General features: G+C 38.5%; 2 protein-coding genes and 1 long non-coding RNA gene across 4 annotated transcripts in view; 2 read left to right on the top strand and 1 right to left on the bottom strand.

Moving 5' to 3' along the window:
• LOC110972627 (cytosolic 5'-nucleotidase 1A-like) overlaps window positions 1-17,396 on the top strand; it is a 31,291-nt gene extending 13,895 nt beyond the window's left edge. The window contains exon 7 of one of the 2 annotated variants that reach the window (XR_007947498.1): window positions 16,002-17,396. The gene's annotated coding sequence lies outside the window, so the exon portion shown is untranslated. Of the gene's footprint in view, window positions 1-15,819 lie in introns of both variants that reach the window. The other variant, XM_051960740.1, reaches the window with a different exon arrangement.
• On the bottom strand, window positions 658-2,174 carry LOC127537702 (uncharacterized). Its single transcript, XR_007947500.1, has 3 exons — window positions 1,962-2,174; window positions 1,124-1,233; window positions 658-963 (listed from the first exon to the last, which is right to left on the bottom strand). It is a non-coding gene; the product is annotated as an uncharacterized LOC127537702 (long non-coding RNA).
• On the top strand, window positions 6,913-16,315 carry LOC110970889 (cytosolic 5'-nucleotidase 1A-like). Its single transcript, XM_051937041.1, has 6 exons — window positions 6,913-6,939; window positions 7,290-7,457; window positions 12,030-12,159; window positions 12,335-12,457; window positions 14,184-14,368; window positions 15,415-16,315. The coding sequence occupies exons 1-6, from the start codon at window positions 6,913-6,915 to the stop codon at window positions 15,778-15,780; spliced, it is 999 nt and encodes a 332-aa protein (XP_051793001.1). The 3' UTR covers window positions 15,781-16,315.
• Window positions 17,397-18,828: the final 1,432 nt, after the last annotated feature.

The following is an 18,828-nucleotide window of genomic DNA, read 5'->3' on the forward strand; positions in this document are numbered from 1 at the left end:
GTTAGCATTAGCTTAGCTACTTAGCTTCGACTACATTTGCATCCCTACATAGCTTAAAGGTTAAACAACTGCACCATATGTTGATGATAATGATAATATCTATGTTTATCTTTATAGCTGGTCTTAAGGCTAATTACGAGGCAGAGGTCAGCTGCTACCTGGACACATCCATGATCACGCCACTGGTGGGACACAATCGTACTGGATTTCAGCTGAAGGCTGCTGTTCTGTCCAAACTGAGACATTTTTATTGTGACATACCCTCCACTGTTGTTAGCTTTTGATTCAATAATTTTTTTTGAGATGAGGAAATCACTATTGCATGTTTCTAGTTAAATACCCTACTTTTATGATATATCACTACAGCATGCACTTTTTATATTTTCCATCAATTTCACCCAAAAGTTGAATAACTATTTGTGAGCAGTGTATGTAGACACATAATAGAAGCACATTTCAATATATCTGCTGCAGTAGTGCAGTTTATCTACCTAGATTGGTGTAACAGTAAAAAAAAACAAAACAATATATGCTACTGATGTTTCTGACTAAAATCTGCTTGAAAAGCACAACTGCTTATCTGTCAAAATGTGTGTAACAAAAGTGTGCACTGAACACTGAATAAAGTCTCTGTACATTATAGACAAAATTTGCATCTCTCATCACAAATTTCTGTTTATTCACCCAAAGTGCATGAGTAAAATACAAAACAGGTGAAGTACTAAAAAAGATTTATTTTCTAGAAAAGCCAATAGTCAACAATGCAGTTTAATTCTGGGACAGTTGCTCCAGCACCGACACCATGCGTCCCATCAGTGCAACCAAGGTTTTCATTCATCTTCTGGATGTTCTGGAGCATGGCAGAGGTCACGTCTTGGTGTCTTCCGATCTGTTCCAAGAACCGTTCCTCTGACCTCTCCAGATACTGCAGAGGATCCACAGCAGCTTCCTGGTTCCCTTTTCCTGCATAAAAGCATCCAAAAAGTATTAGTTGTCAGTAATTATTTTCTATTTTCATAAACACAGTTAACTTAAAGTAAATGTTCTATTTTGTGATTTTAGGATGGGTCAAAAGATAACATACTGATCATGTTGATGTCTGCATAGTCTAAACAGATCTTACTTGATTTGGTCTGTAGAGAGGAGGACAGCGTGGAGGAGCTGCAGGACGGAACCAGTTAAGCTGCGGACTAGTGCTCCTGGTAACTGGACCTCATCATCCAAGGCCGACAACTAAATAAAATGAACAAGACATGCTGTTGATAGCATCTGTAATACAAATGATTTTATCCATTAACTGATTTATTGCTTTGTCCATACAATGTTAGAAAGTGTTACAAATAATACCTGTAATAATTTCCAACAGTGATAAATGCCTTGTTTTATTTTACAACAAAAAACACCAAAAGCATCTGTGTATAAGAAATCAGTGCATTGGATTTCCACATCTGCAAAGCTAGAAAATCACACATCAGAATTTCACCTTGAAATTATGAAAATAGCTGCAGATTACCAGTACTCTTTACTTCATTGTGTTAACTTGATCATTTGAATCAGTTTTTTAGACTTGTATTACTGATACGAAACATAATCAACACATAAATTAAAATGTGTTCGCAAAGAGTTCACTGGTTCTTCAAGGAAAATTTCAATGATAACCATATAGTTCAGTAATATGATTAATGGGTCATTGTGTAACAGCGTGGGAGGTTCTGAATACAGGTCTTGGACTGAAATATTGCTGCTGCTTTCCTCCGGTTTTATAAGGAGTTGTTTCATAGCTTGTTAGCTTACCAGCGGCTAACTGGCTGGCAAACAATAGTTCAACGCCAACCTCCAATCAGTGATCCGGTGTCCGGACCGCGTTAGCTGGCGGAACGTTCATAATACTGATGTGGGACTGTTGTAGCTAGCGTATTCATAGTAGGATAACAGCAGGATGTTGGAGAAATAAAACTTACCATTATCAGGATCGCTGGTCTGCATGGCAGATTCTTAGCGCATCGCACTGCTTGAATGTCTGTGTATTTCAGGCCGATTTCAAAATAAAACTCAATAAAATTCTCGTCCGGGTGAGTGTCCTTCATTGTCGCTTCGCCATACGGACATGTCCCTTCCGGGGCTCGGTAGGAAAAAAAGATTTGATATATATATATAATGAAAGTTGATATATATATATATATAATGAAAGTCGATATATATATATAATGAAACTTGATATATATATAATGAAAGTTGATATATATATAATGAAAGTCGATATATATATAATGAAAGTTGATATATATATAATGAAAGTCGATATATATATATAATGAAAGTTGATATATATATATAATGAAAGTTGATATATATATAATGAAAGTCGATATATATATATATATATATATATATATATATATCAAGTTTCATTATATATATATCAAGTTTCATTATATATATATCGACTTTCATTATATATATATATCAAGTTTCATTATATATATATCGACTTTCATTATATATATATCAACTTTCATTATATATATATCAAGTTTCGTTATATATATATCGACTTTCATTATATATATATCAACTTTCATTATATATATATATCAAGTTTCATTATATATATAATTTCCTAAACGGCATGCCATATATATATATATATATATATATATATATATATATATATATATATATATAAAACCACTTTGGATATTTTAGGATAATTTACAAGAATTTTCTTGCCAAATTTGGTTGACTTGTTTAAATAAGACTTGGAGTCCAAGTGGAGTCCAAGTCTTGACGGGTCAAGGCTGTTATGGCAGCAAAAAGGAGGACACACCAACACAATATTAGGCAGGTGGTCATAATGTTATGCCTGACCAGTGTAAGTTAGAAGTTCACCACATCGGGACTTTTAATCATGAATATTAATCTATGGGTATTTTCGTAATGCCAAAGATGGCAGTTGTCTAACACATGTCCAACGCCTGCCCCCAAAAATCTGTTGCATTCTTAGTAACAGCCAGACCAGGGTACATGCAGCGAATCGTTCTGTTGCACTGGATGGAAGCATGGTGTTGTGACACTGTGCACATGCATAGTAGTAGTATAATCTATGAGAAAAACCTTTTTTAAACTGTATTTTTGAGCAAAGCTGCCAAACCTTTTTGGCAGTTTTCATCAGATTTTACTGATAATGCTATACATGCAGTTCTTATGACCTTTGAGAATGGCTTTCTGGTTAAACCTGGGTCTAAGGACATTTAGTGTACCTCAGGGGCCATTATTTTTATTTAACGTAACTTAAATTTTGAAAATCCATTTTGAAAATAAACATAAAAAGGTGTAAAACAAATCAAACTGGTTAACAGTAAGAAGTCACTTCAAATGACCTGGTATAAGTTAAAAAAAAAAAACTTACAAAAGTATTTTTGAAACTTTACTGGGTATTTCAATGGAGTTAGAGGTCTTATACAGATTGAAAATATAATGGTCTATCGAGAGGTTAAGATATCTTGATTATTCATGCCTTCAATTGGTCAAGAGCCAAAAATACAGGATCCTACAATTTCCATAATGCATCCCAAAAGTTCATTTGTAAAAGTTAAGATTATTAGAACATCTTTGTCTGTTGTCAGTGTTTCCATCCAACTTGTAACAAATATTGACTTTTAGATATTTAAATCCTTTGAAGCTTAACTCAAAATCACCTGGACAACATTGGCAAGAGTTATTTTCTCAAGTTAACGTTCTATTTGTTGACGCATTAAAAAGTGGAACTTACAGTGCCAAACAAGGCTGATTACCAAAGGACAGGAAATAAATATTGAATTTGAAAACATATATTAAAACAACAACATATTTTTAAAATGTGTACAAACTATCCAAAGAACAGAATACAAACGAGGATGAAAATTAACTAAATTCACAGTGCTGGTTTTTTTTCTGGTCATTCCTGATTGTACTGTATGATAAAAAGGGATAATGTCATTCAGTATTTGTGGCGATGGGTCTTAACGTGTTGCTTAACAATATTCAGTCTTGATACAGGTTCCATTCTGTACCACAGAAGCAGTAGTAAATGTAGGAAGTACAACTACCCAAGTACTGTACTAAAGCAGAATTATGAGGTATTTGTACCTCTGTCCTTCCTTTGTTTTATTTATACTTCTTACTCTACTACATTTAAGTGGCAAACATTGTAGACTACTTTGTATATACAGTATAGTTTATACATTAAAAATGTGTTTAACGGTTTATGAAATCGACCACTGAATATAGAGACTGGTCAATTATCAGGACTAATATTCAACATTTCTTGAGTTAATTTAACTGAATTTAAGTGACTCCAGATAAATGCATTTAAAAATGATCTTCTTTGGCTCTGTCTGTAGTCACCTCTCTGCTGACTGACCAACGTCACACCCACAGTACTATCTGACGGGTTATACTGTATGTCACAGTATTAGCCAATAAGCACTTAAAGGCATTATGGAGGATGTTTTCTTTTGTTTGTCTGATTCACATAAAATTAATATACTGACCTTTAGTGGACTTGTATGTATGGTTTCTAAAAAAATAAAAAAATAATAACTGTGGACATGGCAGGACCTGAAAAACATCAGCCAATCAATGCGCTCGGACCGAGGCGTTTGCTTTGCTCCCTTTCCTGTCAATCAAAAATCTTCCGGCTCAGGCCTAGTTACGGAGATTACGTACGCCTTGGACTTATGCGTTTTCTGTATGTGTTGCTTTGGTATAGCTTCGTAGTTAGCTGGCAACTTGTTTTGCTCATCTTTGTTGACATAATGGCAGATAAAGATCCAGGGGGACCCAGCCGTAAAAGACAACTTCACGAGTCCTACGTAAGTTTCTGGAGGGGGGCGTTTCTTCGTAAATGTTAAGAGGGGGGAGGTTAGAGGGGGGTGAGGGAGAGGTTGTTTGTGCACATGCGCATGCTACGTTCAAAGTCGTAGGAAATTAAATCTCCTCTAATGCCTTTAAGTATAAACAAGAAATCAACATCCAGCTTGAATCAAATCAACTCAAACCCACATAGTCTGCCAGAAACTGAGGTGTCATGATCGATGACCAACTAACCTTCAATGCTCATGTTAACTCTGTTGCTCAGTTGTGTCGATTCACCCTGTACAACATCAGCAACATCAGACCCTTCCTGTCTGAACATGCAACACAACTCCTGGTCCAGGCTCTCGTAATATCACACATCAACCACTGCAACTCATTGCTGGCAGGCTTTCCCTCATGCACGGTCAAACCTCTGAAGATGATCCAGAATGCAGCAGCACATCTGGTTTTCAACCAGCCAAAAACAGCACATCACACCACGGTTCAGATCGCTTCACTGGCTTCCAGTTGCTGCCCACATAAAATTCAAAACTCTGACACTTGCATTCAAAACTACAATGAAAACAGCTCCCTCCTACCTGAACTCTCTCACTCAGGTCTACACTCCCTCCTGCTCACTACGCTCGGCCAACAAAAGACTCCTGCTACAACCACCACAACAGAGCTGGTCCATAGCTAGACTCTTCTCCTTTGTGGTCCCCCATGATGGAACAGTTACCAAACTCTGATCTGCTGAGTCCCTCTCAAGAAAACACTTAAACCCAGGCTCTTCACCGAACACCTTGGCATTTGACAGACTGCAAAAACAAATTACAAAAACAAATCCTATTACATCTGCACTGCCTGTAGACACCACAGTCACATCATCACACTTGAACTTGTTTTATGACTCTCATCCAGGTTGTTTTCCCCTGACTAGATCCTTGCTTGTGTTATATCTACTCTCAAATGTACATCGCTTTGGATAAAAGCATCTGCTAAATGAAATTGTAGAATTGTTAAACATTCATTCTGAACATTTGAAACCCCATTCAGACTTGTGAGGATGGATCATTCATTTGTGTGGACAATCTACTAGCGAAGTGGTTCCTGCGCTGTTCCTGTGATGCCTGTGCTGCCGACTGGTTCTGATTAAACCTCTGAATGCTGCACACATGGCTGCACGTGACGCATGGGACCTGTGTCCGTGTCTACAACTTGACGGGACAAGGCACGCGCCTACTCTCTGTGGCCGTCTCGGTCCCTCTCTGAAACCCTGGAGAGTATGGCAAGCCGGAGAGACACATATCCGTGGGCATGGAGGCTGTGATACCGGTTAGAGCCGTGAAGATAAGATAACCAACAGCATGCGCCGTCATGAAACAGCAGTGTTTTCAAACGCATATCGCTCTTTTTCAGATGGCTAATATACATCATATTCATCCGCCAAGTAGTGTAGTTCTTTAACAGCAACAAAACAAAGTAGTTGCCATGTGATGCTAAACAGCAGCACGCTATGATTTTCGGTAAAATACTGAAATGAAACGGTAATCACAGGTCTCCCTCAACAGTGACTTTACAAATGTGTTAACTCGATCAATCCTAGCGCCGGGACTGTCAGCACCTTTGTTTACTTAAGCATCACTTGACGCGCACATCCAAAGCAGAGATCACAGCGTCCTGCCTCAGTGCGGCACTTCAGCATCACCCGCGCGCTGCTGGTTAGCTGTCCCGCCTCCACATCACTGCGGTACTCGCGTCCTGAATTTAAAACGAACTGGACCAAGAATAACCAACTGCAGCTTCAGCCCTGAACAGTCTAAGACACACCTGTGCACTAATCATGGTGTCAAATCAGCATCTTGATATGGATTATCTCAGCAAGGGAGAAGTGTTCACTATCACACATTTAGACATATTTGTGAACAATATTTGAGAGAAATGGTGATATTGTGTACGTGGAAAAAGTTTTAGATCTTTGAGTTCATCTCATAAAAAATGGGAGTTTCGTTTATAAAAAGTATTGCGTTTATATTTTTGTTGAGTGTATTTTGGCCACTGTTTCTCCTGGCAGCGATGCCCGGGACTGCGTACGTCATCACTGTGAGACACGCCCACCAGACTTTGCCGTACTATATTTCAAGTTTCTCGTTGGAGAAGCCTCACCTTTTTCTGGTTTATTTCTGGCAGTTGGACTCACTAAAGTTTATAAAAATTAGTGAAATGAAGCCAAGCGATGTAGCTACAGTGGAAGACAGCAGTCAGGAAAAAGACTGGGCTGCTGCCAAAGCTTTTTTTGACAACCTTAAGTCAAACAAACCCATACCTGTAAGTGTTTTACTAAGTTTTTTCCAAGCCTCTGTGTTGGCTGCATTTACTGGAACTTCCGGACTATAGTGGCTAAACAATGTAGTTTTTGATTGGTGGCTAATGTTTGTGCCTCCACCTCGTAGCCCAAACCCCAATTTGCTGTCTCCATCGCCGTCTCCTCTCGCACCGTCTTCAACATGGTGGCAGAGAGGAAGATCTACGAGGAAGAAGGAGTAGAGAAGTACGTGGCTTTTCAGGTGGAACATGAAAATGAGCCCTTCAAGCCAGGACCTGCTTTCCCGTTTGTCAAGGTAGGCCTGAGCCCAGGAGGGGTTTGGTTTCGGGGTGTGGCTCCTGTCTTGCATTTATTCAGCTACTACAATCACATCGTTTATAGGCTGCATCGACCGTTACTGGCTTTTGGCGCTGACGAGTTGTTGGGCCGCCATCTTGGACCGGTCACCTGCTCCACTCAGCGCTGTTTGGCAGTGCATTTAATCCATCGTAATTCTGAATATTAAACTGATTTTCATGCATTTTTTTTGCTGCAAACGTCATACATGTAGCTATGATACAGGACAAATGGTTGGCGTATTTTAATATTCGTAGTGGGACTAACAGTAATAGAACATTCTGATATATCCTGGACTGTAGACAGATATTTTGCAAACGCTGTAAACACACACACACACACACTAATATATGATAGAGAAGCAGATAATGGCAGTAAAGTCAACTATTTTAATAATTTGAAGAGACAATATTATGCTATATATACATATTTACATATATAAACAAAATACTGACTAATGAACACATTTCTATATAAAACAATAGATAGAAGTTGTATATCAGAGAAAGTATATATATCAGTGAAAATATATATAAATCAGAGTATCAATATCATTCATATATATATATATATATATATATATATATATATATATATATGTAAGTTATGTATTAGAGAAAATGAAAATATATGTAATCGTATATAAATAAATCATATATGGACCATCAATATAATTCATACATATATATTAAATGGTAAAATGGTAAATGGTTGTATTTATATAGCGCTTTTATCCAAAGCGCTTTACATGATACGTCACATTCACCCAAAATATATTGAAAAAAGTTATGTCAGAAGATCATAATATATATATATATAAATCATATAGAGTATCGATATACTTTATATTAGGTCAGAGAGCAAGAGTTGAAAACAAATATGCAGGGCTAAGTATCTCACCATGCCCTGTGATTAGAATAGAATATTTACATTTATGAATGCTATTAGCCTTATGATGATACACCTACTCTTTGGCGGTGAACTGGGAAGCTGAAGATGAATGGCATAAGACCATGTCTGAGTTGGACAATCTGACCTGCCCTTTCAAAATCGCCCTGCTTAAAATGACCACAGCAAAGCACTGAGGGATCACTTGCAGTGAATCCTTCCCTCCTCAAAGCCACCTCCCACTTCTTCCTCACATCTTTGTCTTTGGGAAACCTTCAAAATGAAAACGAAAGATTTGGGAGAGTCTATACAAAAACATCTTACAAAAGAGGTCAAGCTTGTTTTCTTCCTTCAAATTTCTTACAACCTTTCTTCAACAAAACTCCTATTTTGATGCATATCTGTTGATAATGAACCAAAACTGCTTAAACTGTGAATAAACTTGTTTGTGAACTATTCTACAGTGAGATGTTCAGTTGTCTGTATTTTTAAGTAAGTGGGTGGGCATTAGAGGTACCTTACTGTTGTTAGGGTGAATTACATGTGAATAACACAGTCTGTGCCACTGTGTAAAATTTGCTGGTCAATGTTAGACTAGTAATATTTGTTTTAGCTTTCCTGTGTCACTTGTAATCTAAGTCAGTGTTATGGAATATGACTTATAAAGTCTCAGTTCACAGACGGGTCAACACCAGCACTAAACATAGCCCAGCTTGCTGGCCATGATTTCGCTGGTGGACATAAATACAGTAAATTAATATTTGATTCACAAAATACAACCAATAGTAATGTTCAGTCTTACTTGTGAAAAGTAATTCCTTGTGCCCTGTTTTTGACGGTCTGTGCCGATTTGAACATGAATATGCGGCACAGTGCTCTGGCATCTTGTTCTTTCTGCTGCTCAACTGTAAGTATGATGACTGGTCCAAGATGGCGGCCACATTTCTTACGCCCCAGCAACCAATGCGGAGTCTACTCTTTATATGTCTATGGTTTACACTGTCAGCACCAGGAAATACTTCTTTCTCAAACTGGTATTCATGAAAACATGCAGAATTCTGAAGCTCTGTATCTACATATAGAATCTGTGGTGTCTCTTCCCTGTTACGCCTGAGGCATCCCAGTGTGGTGGAAAAGGCGATATTTGACTTTGGGCACTGTCACAGCCAGAATGATCACAAAACTATTGGTTTGTGTTAATTAGAGACATAACTGATCGTCTGTTTTTTCATCAGGCAGCTTGTTTACTTTTTAATGTTATCACCAACCCATGAGCAGACTTACACTACTGTTCATAAGTTTGGGGTCATTTAGAAATGTCCTTATTTTTGCAAGAAAAGTTTTTTTCCAAAGAAGACAACATTTAATGATTCTGAAATCCCATCTAGACATTGTTAATGTGGTGAATGACTATTCTAGCTTTGCAAGGCAGGATTAGTTTCTTACATTTGTTACATTATAAACTGAGTTCTGAATCATTATGTTTGAGGCTTTCTGTGGTACACTGCATTTTCAAGTATATGTAAATGCTAAGCCATGATGTTGATTACTTATTTCACTCATAATGCCCAGCATATAGAAAGCACGTAATGGACATGTTAAAAAGTAGGGATGTGATTTTTTCCGCGAATTCGCGGAATTCCGCTTTTTTTTCAGGGATGGGAATTTACCGCGGATTTCCGCCGATTTCATTTCAAGTTTGAAGACTTTATTGTCCTGATATTCCCGCGAGATGGTAACGACGTTAACGATAGCTTGTTAACGACGATTGTAAACGGCCCAGCGATTGGAAGTCGCTGCGCCGCCGCCGCACCCCCCACTCCCCACTCCCCCCGTCAACAACTTTCCGCTAGAATCAGAACTTGCTGATCCCAATCCTGTAAAAAGGTAAACAAAAAACCCTTAGATTTATTGCCATTTACAGTCCCTGACAAAAGTCCCGTCCCTTATCCAAATTGTAATAGTAGCAAATAACAAATAACAACCTGACTTGCAGTTGATCAGTTGGAATCAAAAATGGTTCATATGAAAGGTGGGGCTCTCTAGATTATGCTTATCATATCAGAATAAAGTTTTGTATCTTTCACTGAGTCTCATTATTTAATTAGGCCAGAAAGATCAGATTTTGCTTGGACGAAAGTCTTGTTGCACGCAAAAATAATTTAAAAATTATTCATATACTTTATTTTGAATACACAAACATGCTACAATAATATCACAACATAAAGTCATGATGGCTTGCAAAAAATAATGAATATCGTGTATGACTCCCATGAGCTTGGAGGACTGCATCCACACATCTTGCAAGTGACTCAAATAACTTATTGATGAAGTCATCTGGAATGGCAAAGAAAGCAGTTTTGCAGAACTTCCAGAGTTCATGAAGTTTCTTCGGTATCCAAGCCTCCTCCTTCACCTTACCCCAGACATGCTGAATGATGTTCGTGTCTGGTGACTGGGCTGGCCAATCCTAGAGCACCTGGGCCTTCTTTGCTTTCAGGAAGTTCAATGTGGAGGCTGAAATATGAGAAGGAACGCCATCCGGCCGCAGAATTTGCCCTTTGCGGTGGTATGTTCTGTAGTGGACAGAAAGAATTTCTTGATAGTTGAGGCTGTTGATGTTGCCATCCACTCTGCAGGCCTCTCGCATACACCCATACTGTATGTAATCCCAAACCCTGATTTTTCCTCCACCAAACTTGACTGTTTTCTGGGTGAATCTTGAGCCAATGCGAGTTCCAACAGGTCTTCTGCAGCATTTGCGTCGATTGTGATGCAGTTCAATGGATAATTCATCAGAAAAATCAACCTTCTGCCACTTTTCCATTGTCCATCCTTTCTGCAAGGTGTGGGCATTGACAAATGCAACACGATTTTTTTGTTGTCTTCTGTTTAATGTTGGTTTCTGTACACTAATTCGGCAATGGAGACCACTTTGTGAGAGAACTGAGAAACTTTTGTTGTAGATATCATATTTTCTTATCCTCTCCAGTTGACATTTATACATTAAAGATGTCTGCCAGCTCAGCAGCAGACTTGGTCTTCAGGCTCTTGATGATTAGCACTTTGGCCTGTGGTTGAATCTTTGACATGTTGTCAGAGGTCAGGTTGCTTTTATACACACCTGGGAATGTGTTAATTACAGTATTTGTCACAGGTGAAGCTCTACTCTGTGACAAAAACAGATGTTCTTGGCTTTACCAAGCTGTGAGCGTCAAGACACTTTTTTACACAAATTGCAACATTCATCTGCAGGGTTAATTGTCTTTAACCTCACTCTGTATCATTGATTTTTTTCCCTCCATATCCTTTAACCTGATGCTCCCTCCTACAGAGATCCTTGTGATTGTTGGAAATTGTGTGGTCTGACTTTACCAGTTTATCAATGATAACATCATCGGATTATTCAGCCCTCTCAGTTTTATTGATTTGGCTCAACCTTTATGTCCAAATGTATAAATATCCCGAGTCACATAGCTATTTTTCTGTTTTATTTCAATGTTTTGTCATCCTCACTCAAAGCAAAATTGTGTAACAAGGTATTTTTAACCTGTTGTAATACTTCTGTTGCAATCTTGTGTTTGACAATCTGACCCAATATCCTGGCTTTGAGTGTTGGACATCATTGTCTTTTCTCTCATAGGCGCTGATGAATGTCAACTCCCGACTGAGGGAGCTCTACCCAGACAGCGAGGAGCTGTTTGACGTTATCTTAATGACTAACAACCCTGCCCAAGTTGGAGTGCGCCTCATAAACAGCATCAATCATTATGGTATGCTGTATCCTTAACAACCAAACACTGTTAATTTTTAGTGTGGCACTGAATACATCTGCTACAGCGAAACACATATTCACAAACGGCATTTAATCTCATTATTACAGACTTGAAATGAAGAAGTAGCTCAGTTAGAAAAGGACTTCTTTATTCACGTATTTCCAACTTTCAGATTTGACCATAGAGAGATTCTGTATGACGGGAGGACAAAGCCCCATCGGTTACCTGGAGGCTTACATGACAAATCTTTACCTCTCCAAAGATTCAGACAAAGTCACAGAGGCCATAGAGGCAGGTAAGCAATGCTGCTGTTATATTACAACCAAAACTTCTATCACACAGGTTGTTTATGCACTTCTGCTATTTATACACTTGTTGACTTTGCATGGAACTGTTTTACGCTTTTTAGGGAAATCTCAACCTCATATTGAGCCGCAAGAATGAGATGGTTGATGAAAGCATGTGATTTATGGTTCCATGTCATCTAAATAAACACAAACATATATTGTAAAGTGTGAAGCATAAACAAATTGTTACTGCAATCAATTGATCACTGGAAAGCTAAACAGCAAAGAGCTTTGGTTAAAATCATTCTTTATTAAGCAAAAATGGGAAATTTCTTAAGTAGCTTCTTAAATATAAAGAATGACTGGTTTTTCTCTGGGCTGCACAGTGGAGTAGTGGTTAGCACTTTTGTCTTGCAGCAAGAAGATCCCCGGTTCAAATCCCGGCCTGGGATCTTTCTGCATGAAGTTTGCATGTTCTCCCTGTGCATGCGTGGGTTTTCTCCGGGCACTCCAGCTTCCTCCCACAGTCCAAAAATATGCTGAGGTTAATTGGTTTCTCCAAATTGCCCAGAGTGAGTGCGATTGTTTGTCTGTATATGTAGCTCTGTAACAGACTGGCGACCTGTCCAGGGTGTCCCCTGCCTTCACCCGAGTCACCTGGGATAGGCTCCAGCACCCCCCGCGACCCTAGTGAGGATAAAGCGGTGTATAGAGAATCAGGGATGGATGGTTTTTGTCTGATTTACACTACTAAGCTTCAAGTCACTTAGAAATATCCTTATTTTAGAAAGAAAAGCATTTTTTTCAGTGAAGATAACATTTAATGAATCAGAAATACAGTCTAGCCACTGCTAATGTGGTAAATGACTATTGTAGCTGGAAACGGCTGATTTTTAACGGAATATCTACATAGGGGTACAGAGGAACATTTTCAGTAACCATCACTCCTGTGTTCTAATGGAACGTTGTATTAGCTAATGATGTTGAAAGGCTGATTGATGATGAGAAAATTCTTGTTCAGATATGTTCGCACATGAATAAAAGTGTGAGTTTTCATGGAAAATGTGAAATTGTCTGGGTGACCCCAAACTTATGAATGGTAATGTATAAGTGTGTTTAAACTGAGTGTATTTGAATTTTAGGCAGTTTTTTTTTTTTTACAAAACAAAGTGAATGAATTGGGATTTTCAGTATTTTATATATATTATGGTACACAGTTGAAGTATTATCCAATTATCACGAATGATAAAGAATAAAACATACACATGAATTGGTAACGAGAATCATCATTACAAGCAGCCCTACTCATGTTTGTTGTCACAAGTAGACATTCAAGAATGAGTCTGTGGAGTGCCTAAGACCACAGATGTCTGCATGTCTGTGATGCACGCTGCTTTACATGGTCTGTATGTAAATAGCAATTAAAAAATCTTCAGACCACGCAATGTTCTAAGATGACCAGTGAAGTATTTCCTCTTTTGAGCAATCAAAAACAAGTAATTTACAAATATTATATTAAAAAGCAGACTCCAAAATGGAAACTTAGTGCAACAAAAGTGAATCCATCTATTATCACTGACATACACTTCCGTTCAAAAGTTTTAGAAATGTCCTTATTCTTGAAGGAATTCCTTGGCTGAGTAATAAAACAGGTTGTTGAAGATGCTGCAGAACTCCATTAATAATGGATTCACATCCCAAGCAATTATTTGAACTGAGCTTTCCCTCCATCAGGAATTGCTGCAGCTACAATGTTTATGCCAGAAAAGGAGATGGAGTTGAGCGACACTCAGCTGAGAGTGGCATTTGATGGCGACGCTGTCCTCTTCTCAGACGAGTCAGAGATCATTGTGAAGAAACATGGCCTGGACACTTTCTTTGAGCATGAGAAGCGCTATGAGAACCAACCTCTTGCTCAGGTAAAACGTGTTTTTTTTTCTATGTACCTCAGCATCATGTTATGTGATAGTAGTATAGGTTCCTCTTTTATTGCTGCTTTCAACAAATAATTTCAAAATTGCTCTGAATTTTTGGGGTTAAGAGTTGCCTTCTCAACTGAAAGCTGCTGGTGTGCTGTTTTAGTGTGTCTTTTACCCTCTTACACAAACTCCGGGTTTAATTGTGCTGTGATGGCCAGATATCTGCTGAAGAAGCTTTTTAGCTGGCTCAGTATCAGTAGAGACTCATAAATATCACTGACTTGCATACAACTGCACCCTATTTGATTCTTCAGGTTTTACAGCAACACCTGTATGTGCTGATACCTGTACATCAGGCTCTGGGAAATGGCAGTAAATACACGAATGTTCAAAAGTTTGGGGTCACCCAGACAATTTCATGTTTTCCATGAAAACTCACACTTTTGTTCATGTGCTAACATAGTTGTTTTCTAATCATCAACTAGCCTTTCAACACCATTAGCTAACACAATGTAGCATTAGAACACAGGAGTGATGGTGGCTGGAAATGTTCCTCTGTACCTCTATGTAGATATTTCATTAAAAATCATCTGTTTCCAGCTAGAATAGTCATTTACCATATTAACAATGTCTAGGCTGTATTTCTGATTAATTTAATGTTATCTTCATTGACAAAAACTACTTCTTTCTTTTTCTCAAAAATAAGAATATTTCTAAGTGACCCCAAACTTTTGAACGGTAGCCTGTATTTGAATCAGTTGATATCCTTTTTGTGTGTGGGTGTGCTTATGCTGTCTGTCAGCAATCCAACTGCATACTGAAAGAATAGTTTTTCAGTCCGTAAAGAAAGAATAATTAAAAGAGACACACTAATGCAGATGAGTAAAAGATTAGATTTATATTAGAAAACAGCTTTTCCTGCTGATGTATTCAGTTCTTTCCTGATTGATACCCAACCCTGAAGAAACACATCCTCATTAGAATGTGTTTGCAGCTTCTTTGCTCTCTGTTGTCCTAAGTTCAAACTGTTAACTTGATTCTTTTAGGGCCCCTTGAAGTGTTTCCTGGAGGCGTTGGGAAAGCTCCAGAGAAAATTCTACTCCAAGAACGAGCGTCTGAACTGCCCCATCCGAACCTTTCTGGTCACGGCCCGCAGTGCTGCAAGCTCTGGTGCTCGCGTCCTCAAGACTCTCCGCAGCTGGGGTCTGGAGATCGATGAGGCTCTCTTCCTGGCTGGGGCTCCTAAAGGGCCCCTGCTGCAGAAGATTCGACCCCACATCTTCTTTGATGACCAGATGTTCCACATTGAGGGTGCCAAGGACCTGGGAACCATAGCCGCACATGTCCCTTATGGCATTGGACAGAAATACCACAAGGGGAAACTCATCGAGCAGCCTGCAAAAAATGAATAGACAGATGATTGCTGAATATTTTCTCAACAGTTACACTAGGTGCCGTTCACTGTTTCACTTAATACTGTTTTAGACGAGAAACCTGTTGACACCTTTTATCTGTTATATCTTATGAAAAGCTTACTGTGTGAGGAAAAGCACATTTTGTCTGTTACCTTCAAGTTTATGGAATGTCTTCATATTTTTATATTCTAAACCTGTTTTGTATCTTATCGGCTGAGGTTTTAGCTGTGGGTTGTATGCGCGCACACACACACACACACACACACACACACACACACACACACACACACACACAATAAATGGCAATAATCGCACACATGTAATGGGGGCCATTTATATTGTAAAAGGAACAATGGGTAGGTGTGGCTTCCAAGGAACACTGATGCTGTGGATGTGCACAAACAAGAAGCTTTCCTCAAACTTTTATACTGTGTTGTGGGTCGTTTACAATTTTTGCACTGTATCTGCACATCAGACAACAAACTGTAACTACACTTTTTGTATCGCACTTACTAAATGTATGCAGTTTGCAGATAGCATTTTATATATTTAAACATTGTTGAGGAGTTCCATGCACTAGTTTGTAAATGCTGGCATTATTTCTCTGTATTTTGCATTGTTTGTTATCATGGTGACATCATTTTTACACCATTTAACTTTCATATCTAGAAGTATACAAGTGCACTGAGCTCAAAGGATGTTTGATAAATATAGCAATGTTCTCTGGTATCCCCGTTGCTGGTGGTGGTAACAAACTACATCTACTTAGGGAATATTGTGCTTTTATATCTGCTGTATTTATTTGAGAGTTTAAAATAAAAATTTAAAAAAATCAGAAAGAGCAGTTGAAGTAAAGCACATTGTTGTTCCCAAACTTTATGGCTCATAACAACCACCAAAAGTCATGTCTGGCTGTGTGCTTCGGTCTTTGTTTCAGAGTATAAACTTGAATAATAGAGCTTAGTTGTTTTCCCCTTTTCTATTCCTTTGATCATCGAATGATTTTTCAGATTTATGTTGTGACCCTCTGAAGAGAGGCTGAGCCCAAACTTGGGAATCTTGAGATTAAACTGCCAAACCGTTTTAAATGTCCACCTCAGTCAGCTGTATGTTAAAAGCGGAGCCATTCATCTTAATATATAATGGTATTTGATGTCTCTGCCAAACAAGTCCAGTAAAGTGGCACATTTTACTGGTACTTTGTATATTATTTAAATTTATATTTTGACAGTGTTCTATATAACAATCTGAAACCTTCTTTTCTCGACCGCTCTTTATACATCTCAGCAGTAGTTGTAACTTGACCATTGTGTTTGCCCCACAGCCTCGTGTTTAGCAAGGATTAACTTGCTTGTGAAAGTAAACCTATTGAGGTGAAGACTCTGCAGCATATCACAGCAGATCAGTTGTGTTCCTCAGTGCGTGTTCAGACTCTCATCTTACATGTACACGATGAAAGAATCCTGAAGGTGGCGCTCCTGCTTAATGAGAGATTTGTCAGAGAAGCAGAAAAAACAGTCTCTGGTAACCAGAATGTCAACATGTTCAGGGTTTTCTGAAAAGTATTCTCCTTCCACATTCACCATTACCATTAAAACATGCTTTGAAGAAGATTTCCTCATTTTGGTAAAGCTGAGTCTGTATTTCCAGCTAACAAAATATCACAGCCAAGTTCAGCTAAAACTGCAAAATGTGAATCAGCATTAGCATTATTTCTAACTGGAAGTTTAGGAGTTGTCCTTTAGTTCTAGATCTACACTACCATTCAAAAATTTGAACACCTTCTCATTTAAATGCTTTTATTTACTTTACTTATTTTCTACATTGTAGATGAAAACTGAAGGCATCAAAACTATGAATGAATGCAGATGGAGTTATGTTATAAACAAAGTGTTAAACTAAACCAGAATATTTTTTATCTCTTAGATTCTTCAAAATAGCCCCCTTATGGCTATGATTGCTGCTTTGTACATTTGTCATTCTCTCAATGAGCTTCATGAGGTAGTCTACTGGAGTGGTTTTCCAACAGCCTTGACGGACTTCCCAGAGACACTATGCACTTGTTGACTACTTTTTCTTCACTTTGTGGTCCAACTCATTCAAAACCATCTCCACTGGGTTTAGGTCAGGTTATCTGACACAGCACGCCATCACTCTCCCTCTTGCCCCATCTGGTCATTTTCTTGGGGAAAGGATAAAATCCTACAACAGCTACAACTTCTCCAGAGTTTTGCAAGAAAATGAGCAATAAGATATACCGTTCAGGAATAACATTATGACCACTGACAGATGAAGTGAATTATCTCTTCAGCATTGCACCTGTTCGAGGTTTGGCTATATTAGGCGACAAGTGAACATTTTGTCCTCAAAGGCGATGTGTTTGAAGCAGGAAAAATGCGTGTGAGGATTTGAGTGAGTCTGACAAGGGCCAAATTGTGACTGGGTCAGAGCATCTCCAAAAATGCAGCTCTTGTGGGGTGTCTCTGGTCTGCAGTGGTCAGTAAATATCAAAAGTGGTTCAAGGAAGGAACAGTGGTGAACCAGCAACAGGGTCATGGGCAGCCAAGGCTCACTGATGCATGTGGGGATGCAAATGGTTCAGGAATGGTTTGGGGAGCATAACAACTAGTTTGAGGTGTTGACTTGTCCTCTAAATTCCCCAGATCTCAATCCAATCGAGCATCTGTGGGATGTGCTGGACAAACAAGTCAGATCCATGGAGCCCGTCTTACTTTGACTTGCTAAGCAACAAGCTTCTCATCAAGTGTCCACTACACCACTGTAGGTGTGCTGTGGTGTCTGGCACCAAGATGTTAGACAATAAAAGCATTTCATTTTATCACAGGTAGGCCCTGCATTGATATTTGAAAGAGTTCCTCATGGTTGTAGCATGATGCCCCCATAGTATTTAAAAAGTTTAAAAACATTGATTGGAACTGGACCTCGTCTTTTTTTAAATCCACACATGCTTTGTATTAAGTCAAAATTTGTTTGCTAGCCAAAGAGAGATGAGGGTCGAGCCACAGATATATTTAAAACTCACTG

Source organism: Acanthochromis polyacanthus, chromosome 16 (assembly GCF_021347895.1).
Source record: "Acanthochromis polyacanthus isolate Apoly-LR-REF ecotype Palm Island chromosome 16, KAUST_Apoly_ChrSc, whole genome shotgun sequence".
Lineage (NCBI taxonomy): Eukaryota > Metazoa > Chordata > Actinopteri > Pomacentridae > Acanthochromis > Acanthochromis polyacanthus.

Excerpts from the sequence above, each read along its gene's own strand:
- LOC110970889 (XM_051937041.1), top strand. The coding sequence starts at position 6,913 with ATGCCCGGGACTGCGTACGTCATCACT. Across the intron at positions 6,940-7,289 it reads GGACTGCGTACGTCATCACT|CCCAAACCCCAATTTGCTGT; the intron begins GTGAGACACGCC and ends TCCACCTCGTAG. Across the intron at positions 7,458-12,029 it reads CTGCTTTCCCGTTTGTCAAG|GCGCTGATGAATGTCAACTC; the intron begins GTAGGCCTGAGC and ends TTTCTCTCATAG.